The sequence below is a fragment of the Pteropus vampyrus genome, unplaced genomic scaffold, assembly GCF_000151845.1.
Source record: "Pteropus vampyrus isolate Shadow unplaced genomic scaffold, Pvam_2.0 Scaffold112, whole genome shotgun sequence".
Classification (NCBI taxonomy): Eukaryota; Metazoa; Chordata; class Mammalia; order Chiroptera; family Pteropodidae; genus Pteropus; species Pteropus vampyrus.
This window is the reverse complement of record NW_011888893.1, coordinates 2,818,124-2,828,565: the sequence shown is the minus strand read 5'-3', so window position 1 is coordinate 2,828,565 and position 10,442 is coordinate 2,818,124. Positions and strand designations below refer to the sequence as shown.

The window sequence follows — 10,442 nt, the reverse complement described above, 5'->3', positions numbered from 1 at the left end:
CACTTCCATTACATTATTTTTTTCTAAGGAGACTATCACCTAATTTGGAATTTCAAAAATTAATGTAATTTTTCACAAACTGCAGTAAGTTATGTATCTTGTTTAATGTAAACACTACTCACGGTTTCTTTTAAAGGCTCCACGTAGGAGCCTATTGCGTACACTTTTATGGACCTCTCATTTATCTAACAATACACTGTAGTGAAGGGGTACAGCGAAGGACTCCTCAGGATGTGCTACGTTGTCACTGGATTATTTAGAGATGAAGGAACTGAGATCCTACAGGCTAAGGAGAAACTTCTGCCCCTCCCATAACTATCCAGAAGAATCTAAATTGGGGAGCATTGCCCATAAGAATTATTATCAGAGACAACTTTTTGATCTATTTGGTGGGGCAAATATCTAACTACTAAACATCCACTCTTCATTTTTTTTTTTTTAGATGAGGCAATCCTTGGTTGACCTCACAGATTGTAAGGGCCTTGTCAGCTTACAATCCCTTATTTTATTTTTTATGCCTACAGCACCTGGTCTTCCTAGGTGGTCTCTCATCCAAGTACTAACCACGCCCGACCCTGCTTAGCTTCCGAGATCAGACGGGGTCGGGCGGGTTCAGGGTGGTGAGGCCGCAGACCATCTGCTCTTCTTACTGATCTGTGAATGACTCCTTTCCTTCTGAAGCCTCAGGCGCCTGTCCTACTCCTTGGCTCACAGTGCCATTTATGCTTCATGTTAACTTTCTGTCACAGAACCTCACATTGGTGGGGTCCCTGACTCTCTCATGTATGTGGGGCTCCCATAGTATGTAATTACATTTGGTTATTTTTCTCTTGTTCATCTTTCTCATGTAAGTTTAATTAGACCAGCTGAAAGGATCTAGAAGGGTAGAGGGAAACTTCCTCCTCCCCCACAGCGGAAATCGTACTGAGTCAGTTTCCTAACTTGGCTTCCTCATCAGGCGGACGTGCGTTTGAGGAAGGGTCCTCTCTTGCATCTGACCAGACCAACTAACCCGTGCTCGGTTTCAGATCAGTCAGTGTTCAGAGTCTGGGCTTGGGGATCAGGCAGATCTGGATTTATACCGCGACTCTACCCTTTATTGACCTTCTATGTCTTTGTGCCATCATCTGTAAAATGGGAATGATGGTGTCTACCTCACGGGTGTATTGTTTACATAAAGAACAGCCTGCAGAGCACTAAGAAAAGACAGCGGTTCGCAGCACAATGAAGAAACACTGATTATCACTTCTGCCGCCGCTGTCGTTAGCAATGTTATTGCCCTAGGAGGGTTTTCCCATCCAGGGGTGAGAAAGAATTCCTAGCATCTTCACTGATATTCTTGAGAAAATTACACCAAAAAAATCTTTATTAGCAGATCTAACAATTTTTAAAAAGCTGCTCTTTCATGCTCTGTTCCTAAAGAGACTGTTAATGTGCCCACTTCACCTTCCAGCTGCAGGTGGCATTTTATGAGCCGTGAAGGTGTCGTACCACCTTCCAGGTACTTCTCTCCACGTTCCTGCCTCTAAACACAGCACAGGCCAAAATAGTTTATCAGACGAGCCTGCTACTACCTCCCACCGCCACCCCAATCGATCCCACACAAAACATTAATTCCCCAAACCTTAGTTTTATTTAACCCCCTTAAAAATTTTCAAGTTTATAAGGCAAACTAGCAGGGCTGAGCCTGGCTCCCTTGACTGCTTGCAAAGGCACGTGTGAGTGATGACCAGCCACCGGGGGAGGGGTCTGGCTACCTGGGTTCTAGGTAAGACTGTCCTTCGTTAGCACTGGGACCTTGTTAGTCACTTAAATCTCCCTAATCTCTGTTTTCTCAGCTCTTTCATGGGCCTAATAGCATCCGCTTTTCCCAACTCATAAGGTTGAGTGTATCAAATGAGGATACATAAGAAAGTGTTTTGAGCACTAACACGATTATTATGGCCCTTCCAGTGCAAAGAGATTTTCTCCTGGAGAGAGATTACTTAAAATGCCTTACAATGAACCCTTCTCCACATACTGAAAGTGGTGAATTGGGGGCCCCGCCCATCTACCTTCCATGTCAATTAACGTCTGTTGCTTCCCTACTAGCCCACAATGAATTACTCCTCATTTTACTGCTAATAAATTCCCTGAACAATCCTTCACTGTTGCCACTATCTACTTTATTTATTTTTGACCAACGAAAATCTGTACACGGTTAATGCACACACTGCGGTGAGTCTGGAGAGAAGCATGTGTCCATGAAGCCGTCACCACAGTCCGTTCCCTCCGAACGCTTCCTCCTGCTTCGGTCCACCGTCGTTATCGGATGAGAGTGCTCAACGTCAGACCTGCCTCGCCAGGACACGCGCCAGCGCACCACGCAGCACCGCGCACTGGGGGCCTGTGCCGTTCAGCGGATCCCCAGGACCTACTCCCCTTGTGAAACGGAACGTTTCGGCCCCTCGACTAATGCTTGCACGTCTCCGCCTCTCCTCAGCCACGCGACCACCACCCCGTTCTCCGCTTCTACGCGTCTATTTCCGATTCCTCACATAAGTGACATCATTGGTATGTGTCCCTTCAACAATTTTTGACAAAGCTCTGCATGTTTTCCAGACTACTGATTTTGTAGCATTCAGTATCCGTATGGGACTACGGACCATATGATGCTACCACTTTCAGAGTCCGTATTTCTCCCGGTAATCCATTTTACTGAGCCTTGTCCAGCGGTGGTCATTCCTACTCCATGGGATGGAAAGAGGATTAAGTCCTGAATCTTTGGTTGGCATTGTTCTCTGTCGGAACACGCACCCCCGCCTTTCCCTCCTCCGACTTAAATACTCTTCCCTGTGTCTCTTGCCCCCACTCGTCAGCGTCCTATCCTTTCTTGTAGTTGTAGCACTGAGCTATCTCTTTTGCTCTATCATTTTCTGACATTAGCACAAACAACTTCTTATCAGGTTATTTATATATTGTGCTCACTGCACTCTACTCAGCTCCAGGGACTATGTCACTGTGTGAAGGACACTTGTTCTCCAACTAGGACACGGGCATTGTACCTTCATATGGACAAGAAATAAAGTTATCTGTATTAAGCCTCTGAAAATTTTTTTGTGATAGCAGCTAATATAACCCCAACTAATACATAAATTGGTACCCAAGAGGGAAGTGCTGCCATCACAGAAACCTAAAATACGTGGCACTGAGTCTGTGGTCGTGGAGCATGTGCTGCAGAAACCGGTATGAGGGGCTAGAAGACGGAAAGCTACGATATCCAGTGAAATACTTCGTAAAACTGTCCCCTCATGCCACCTGGGAGGCAGACTGAGTGCCTGTGACCTGTAGCTTTAGGGGAAGTGCTTCAAAACAGCCAAACGGGCGTGGGTGTCAGCTGCTCCCCACTGCCTATATAATGGAAGGGATGAGTTCAAAAAAGAATTGGCCAGTTTCTAAACATCAATGAAAGGGAGCAGAGAAAAGACCAACAATTTAGAGCCTTAATCCAGAGAGTAGGAAATAAAAATTTAAAAAGCTTTGAGCAACAAAGGCACATTAAAATTTCTCGGTTCAGCAAACCAACTTAGCCCCTCGGTGAAGTTAAAATTAAGGGTCTTTACTTCCCACCTAAGCCTTTTGTTTCAGATGCTCTCAAGATAGCTGCTATGACCTTGAGAGAGAGAGATACTTGGAAGCAAATGATTATGCAAGTCCAAGATTTACGTCTAGGAAGGAATGTAGGGTGTTTCTACAGGGAACTGACTACAGCAAGAGGCTCTGAAGCCAACTCGGGCTCTGAAGGAATTATTCTGGCAACGGGACCACTGGTCTGGTCTACGAAAGGCTTGAGTGTAAAACAGCCCGCAGCACATCTGATGCCGACAGGAAATGGTCGCTGAAAGCTGCACGGCTTTAGTGGGTGCATTATCCCCAGTGCTCCATTCAGAGGGGGCCCTGGTAGGTCTCAGAAAAAGAAGAGACTTCCAGAGGACAGCGTGCAAATAAGAGAAATCTCGCCAGATCGAGGAACCGCAAAGGAATCAGTGGCGATGGCGGGTCTTCGGAGTCCCTACCCAGCATGAGCTCGTCACTGCCGGCGACCCAGGACGTTCCGCTTCTAAAAGACACGTGATACAGGCCAGGCTCTCACTGGGTTAAGCCACTGAGGTTTCAGGGTTAATATGTAATAGTGACTGGTGTTGTCTTAATGTTTGTCTCCTTTCCCCTCTCCCTAGTATTTAGCACACACTGCTTGTTGCTATTGGTAACACTTCCCTGACCATTTTTAGGCTTAAGTAGCCTAAAAATATATAGCTTAAGTAGCAGTTGAGGCAACTGTTTTTATACAGTTTGGATGAAATTCTGATTAATATCAGGTAACAAGTTATCATCTTTGTTTTAAGAGACAGAATTCAGTGAATTTTTTGAATAATTTGTTTTGAAAATTCCTGATGAAAATATTTGAAGCCATGATCTATGTGGTTGGTATAAGAATTTGGGGACCTAATCATCATTTGTTCCTGAGGACTTGGAGTTATTTTTTAAGAAAGTCCTTATTTCGCTTGCAGGAAATCTGTTAGCCTCTTCTCGGCAACGGTGGGATGGCCCTCCAGTTACGCGAAAGCCAAATGACACAGTCTTACCATGCGCTCGTCTGATTTTCAGAGGATGTGGGTTAAGCGTCTGGGCCAGACAAATACCCCTGAGCTCGCTATCGCCTCACTTCCCTCAGAATCTGCCCAAACGCTGACAGTTACTAAGCAAACACGCAGCTTATTCATGTTTTTGAGACAGTCCTACCCTTGGACCAGGCCGGCACATCAGGAGGTGGGACCATTTCAGCCCCCTGCCCGCTTCGTCTCCCCATCATTCTATTCCACGCCAATCCCTACGGAATTGTTTGGGCTGAAATCCATTTTTAAGTTATGCTTGATTTTCCTAAGGAGATTCCGCATCGAAACATTTCATAAAAAATGTTTCTTGTGAAAAGTGTCTGCTGCAGAAATGCTGCTGAAGACATTGTCTACTGCGCTGCATTTTACAAAGCTGAAGAAATAGAGGAAAATGCCAAAATTTGTAAAGTTTGGGTGGTGGATGCATAGGTGTATATTTATTATTCTCTGTGCTTTGGCGTGTTTTTGAACTACTTTATAATAATGTTAATAACAGCAACAATGATAGCAACAACATCACCAAATTTCTTGCTGGCGAGTGGCAGCCACCATCAGAATTCCGTGACCACCCTTCCATCACCTCTCTGCGAGGCAGTGGTCAGGAGCATGTGTGAACAACTTCTACGTGTGACGGACCCAGCTTCGGCTATGCTGCTGCTGCCGTCCCTGCTTTCCAACGTTGGGTGATTTCGCTCACGCTTTGTGAGGAGTCAGTGAGAGGGTGTGTGTGGCGTGCTCAGCACGGGGCCTCGAACACAGTCAATAAATGTGAGCTGTTGCCATGTATGTGATGTTGCCTAAATGGTCCATGCCATGGCGGCTTTCTATGCCAGTAAATATTATCTGTGGTAGTAAACAAATAAAAATAATGGTAGAGTCCTAAAAATTTCAATGCTCTAGAGAAACTGAGTATTTTATCTTTATGGCGTGTGTACTTCCAGCTACAAAGAAGTTCTGGCCAAATTTATGCACGTGGGCGAGACCTTATGACCTAGATAATTATGATCTACTTTCCCCATATTTTGGAGCCCTATTTTTTGTGACTTACTCTAATTCCCAACTTCATTTTAGTTCCCCTATAAACCACCTTAGACCCTTTGCACAGTGTGGTTGGGATGCAAGGAAGGGAAGAGAAGAGCCATGGACGGCAGGAAGGAAGGAAAGTAAGAAGAAAGGATTTGCAACACAAGACTTTGGAATTATTCATTGCAGTGTTCAGTTCTTGGGTTCATGCTAATTGGTATAATTTCTCCTCACATACAGTACTTCTTCAGGTGCTCTCTGCCTGCCTGGGGTTTGTTTTACATTTTGACTGGCATTAAGCCTTTAGCTATTATCCCTGGTGCAACTGTGAGTTTTCATAAATGACGCCACTTGAGGGTTGTCACGGGTTCTGGTTCACTCCGGTGTCTGACAACTCCTAGAGTCAGTTCTTCATTATCTACGTGGAGGCTGGGCACTTTGTTTTCTGGCAGCAAATGTTTCATCCAACGTCAATTTCCCTCAAGTGCTCAGCGCCATTTCAGATGGTGTGTGCTCAGGGAATGCAAATTAATTTAATGTTAGCTTCGGTGAAACCCTGCTAGGAAAGTAAACCTGCTTTTAAAAACATTGTAAACACTGGTAAACATCGTTTAAATTATATGATGTTTGAGTATATATAAAGGTATAAAATTTCACTTAAATTCTAAAGGCCTCATTCATAGTACTTTTAAACTTATCTTTGTATTAGCCTTTTGTTTTTGATTAGAAGTACATTTTAATTTGACGTTATTTAAATATCTGTGTCATTATATTTATAACTGGAGGATATCAGAATAGGTTGTGGATATATGTTTCATATTTTGGTTCGGTTATAAAAATAAAACGTGTTTCTAATAGAAAATTAGGAAATACAGAAAACTAGAGGAAATTAGACTATTTGTAATCCCTTCGCACGGAAATAATCATACTGAGCATTCTATTCTCTCTCTCTCCATACACTTTTGAGGCTACAGGAGTTCTCAAGATGGATTTGTGGATAGCTTCAGGAAAACTTCGGGGTGGAGGTTGGCGAGGAGACGGAGAGAGGGGCTTAGTGGCATTCTTCTCTTTGTTTGATCTTCCTGGCCCCCTAGATTCTCTTTCGAAAATTTGGGTTCCCTTTCCTCAATTCCATGATCTACCCCAAAAATTCTTCCTAAAAATGAATTCTGAACTGGTTTTCTGTCATCTGCGACCAAAAGGATCCTGAGCAGCCGAACCAGACTCTCCCCAAACCCTCTCTTGGTCCCCCGTGTTCTCCTCACTCTCCAGCTCCCGGCTATCTGGAGTTCTCTGGCTTTCTGCGCTTCAGAAGCCCCATGGTCTTGAAGTGGTCTGCCCGTCTCCCCTCCTGCAGGGCGAACTTTGATTCCCAGCAGCTCTGATGAAGCTCATGTTTGTTCTACGAGAGTTGCTGTTAGTTCCAGAGAAGCCCCAGTTGGCAGAATGTGCCAGAACGGAGGCCTTCCTAACTCACGTTCACTCCAGACTCTCATTTTGGGAACTATACATGGAAACGGAATTCACTCCAGACTCTCATTTTGGGAACTATACATGGAAATGGAATCACTCAGCCTGTGACCTCTGCGCTCCCCTCCCGCTCACCCCACCCTCACCTCTGCATGTGCTTCCACGGCCCACGGGACGTGGTTCTGATAAATAAGGCGTTTTCTTGGGGAGATCGAGGGTTCACCCTGCAGGAGCCTATGGCTGTCGCAGGCCTCCTCTGTTATACTGATCCTAAAAGCAACCGTTGAGCTCTTTTTAACTTTCCATATCATTTTGCAATGGCGACGTGGCAAGATAAGTCACTTACTTTTAAAGAGAGGACAGAAGGCATAGTTTAAAGCAAGAAAATGTCTCCTATAAAAAGCCAATAAATACAATGTTGAGAAAATGGTATAAATCATACTAATACTGGACTTGCTGGTTTTTCCAAATAAACCTTGAGCTACGGGTAAAGCTGGGCTTGATTTACTCAAATCGATAATTTGCAGCATCTAGTACATGCCAGGCACAAGGCTAGGTGCAGGGACTCTGTTCGAACCTTTGACATAACCTTATTTACATCACATTCGATTGATTGTACAATAAGCTGTAACTGCACGTTGTCATTTTCCTAGGAAAGACCTCTCCTCAATATACCCTCTAGCATCTACTGCGAAGGCCAAGCTTAAACTCTCTATCAAGTTATGAATTTGACATCTACCAGTGCTCAAAAAGAGACAGTGTTTGTGCCTTTTCTTTGCAACCTGAACTTCCCTCGGCAACCAGCCGAATCTGAATGAGGTCCGCGAGGCAGCTGAACCCCTGCCAAATGACACTCCACTCCACTGGCAAAACAGCATCCCCCGCTGTTCTTTTTGCTGACAGGTATCTATTTTGAACTCCTTCTAGAGAATGCAGTGACAGTTCCCATCCTTGATCTTTTGGCTTAGTTCCCAGGGAGACCTCCTCATGCTATGTTTTATTCATAGTGTCTCCCAGGCTAGTTTCTTCCTTGTGAGAATCGGTGGTGGGGGTAGGAGCAATCAATGAACCTGAAATCAAATCTGAGTGTCATAATAACACTGTCCCTTTGTGCGCCGAAAGCCTACGACCAGAGTCAGAGATTCTGGGGACGGTCTGTGTTTTGAAGATGTTTAAGGCAAAGCATCCACAGGGACAAAAACATAGTTACTCATACCGTGGTGGAGTAGGGAAAGAAATACGTCGGATAAACCAGAATAACCTCTGCTGGGAAGCCTGGTAAGCTCCAGACAGTTGAGCGCATGGGAGAAAAGCATGGGGTGGTGGATAAAAACAGGAGACGTTAATGTGTGGGCCACAGGCAGGGAAGCGACAAGGAATGTACAGAGCAAACATTTATTCTAGGTCCTCCCTAAGAAATTTCATCACCATCAACTTCGTCCTTGTCTCTCCTATAAGAACTACATCCCTTTCTGCTTCACTAGTCAGGAATTTATCGGAGAAAGCACGAGCAAGCATCTCTTCTATCTGCCCGAAACGAAACCAAACCGACGGCCAGGTGCTACAGACAGAGGTGTTCACACTATGTTGCATGCAACTGACATGTACACATGTGGGTACCTTGAGGACTATGGTCTTCCCGTGACGGGTGATGTTAACGCTGTGGGGCTGCCCATTGGCCATGTTCCTGGTGTCTGCGTCGATGCTAAAGGGTTCTCTGGTGCCACCGAGGCTGTACCGGACCTGTAAGCCTCCTGCATAAGGAAAGGGGAGAGACTCAGTGATCCCTTTGCTCCACGTTTCATTTAGCAGAACTCCCCCAACCCCCTGGTGCTTAGATTTCCATTACACTCTGCTCCTTCCTCTGACATCCAGGAACAACACTGCCGTTCTGATTCTCTAGCTCAGAGGCACCCGGTCTATAAGGCTTAGCAGCACCAGGCATGCACGTGTTTGCCATCTATCAACAATGAGCCACCAGTGACCATTATCTCAAAGCTGAAGCAGCAAATGCTATAAATGATCCAAGTTGGGAGTGGGCCTGGGAAGAAAGAATGAGAACATTTGCAATATTGGGCTGTGGAGACGCCTGCGGGCCCCACGAAATACTCTGCGAAATAAAGAATAAATGCAGGATATTCAGGGATGGTCTCACAGCATCAGCAAAGCGTACCATTCAGCAAATGAAAGAATCATGAGCATGCAATATTAAAAATAAACATAATTTATAAAAGATAAATACATGGGATTTTGGGTGCCTTTACTGAGACCAAGAAAGCAAAGCAATGAATTTATTCTTGGTTAGAGAGAGTGCATCACTTCAAACGGCAAACGAAGGAAAAGATGCGCTTCCCACCCCGCACCCCGAGTCCTCTGCCTCGGTTACCGTTCACTTCGCCTCGACAAATCACTCTTTCCCCTCCTTCTTGTTTCTTCCCAAAGGGCCAACAATATTCAAAAAGACTAGTATAATGTTCTAGACCCTGCTTTTAATTAATCTGCACATCAAACATAACTTTTATTTATTTATGATTTTTAAAGACATTGATATTTTTATCTCATTTTTTACTCAAATCGGAATCTTCATGTTAATAGCATTGGACATCTCAGAGCTTAACTGTAAATCACATCACAGATTCTTTGTTGCCTCTTTCATTTTCCTTCCAGGGGAACAAAACTGATATTCCGATTTTTAAGTCGTGAAATAAAACTTAGTAAATGATAATTAAAACTTAGTAAACAGAAAGAAAAAGTAAAGAAAGTCACTAGAAACCCCACCATCCAGAGAGAGATACTCTAAGTATTTGGCAGTATCTCCTTGCAAATACTTCTCATGCCTTTATGTACACATAAATAAATGTAATAATTTCAAAGTGCTGCCTTTCCTTAGTTAGGGCATCCTAGCATTACACGTGCCATTTAAAATACTCCACCAGGTTCCCAGAGTTGAGAGAAATGGTCACTAGAACAATCAGGAATGAATTGCATTTGCTATTTTTGCTTTCTAAACAAATTCGACAAACCTTCATTATTTCTGAGTTTTACCTTAGTATTTTATCCTAGATTCCTGTGCTTATGGCATTTCAACCAAGCATTGTTGATTTGCGTCTCCTAAATGTGTCTAAATTCACCCCATCTTCTCCATAGTTGCAACCTCAGGGCTTTTGCTGGCACCCAGAATGCCCTTGTATGAGCCCACGAGAGCCTGCTCACCTGGCTGACGCAGCTCCATGCAGAGCTCCTGACATGTCCTGGTGCCTTGTGCTGGCCACTCATCTGACAGCCCCCACCTGA

At 44.4% G+C, this 10,442-nt stretch overlaps 1 protein-coding gene and 1 pseudogene across 1 annotated transcript in view; both read right to left on the bottom strand.

The window, feature by feature from the left end:
- The window catches only part of CNTNAP2 (contactin associated protein like 2), a 1,200,002-nt gene that overhangs the window by 114,964 nt on the left and 1,074,596 nt on the right, over nt 1–10,442 (bottom strand). Inside the window, exon 20 of the mRNA XM_011365532.2 lies at nt 8,769–8,902. Within this exon, the coding sequence (XP_011363834.1) occupies nt 8,769–8,902 (134 nt within the window). The remainder of the gene's footprint in view (nt 1–8,768; nt 8,903–10,442) is intronic.
- Nucleotides 516–634, bottom strand: LOC111743366 (annotated as a pseudogene).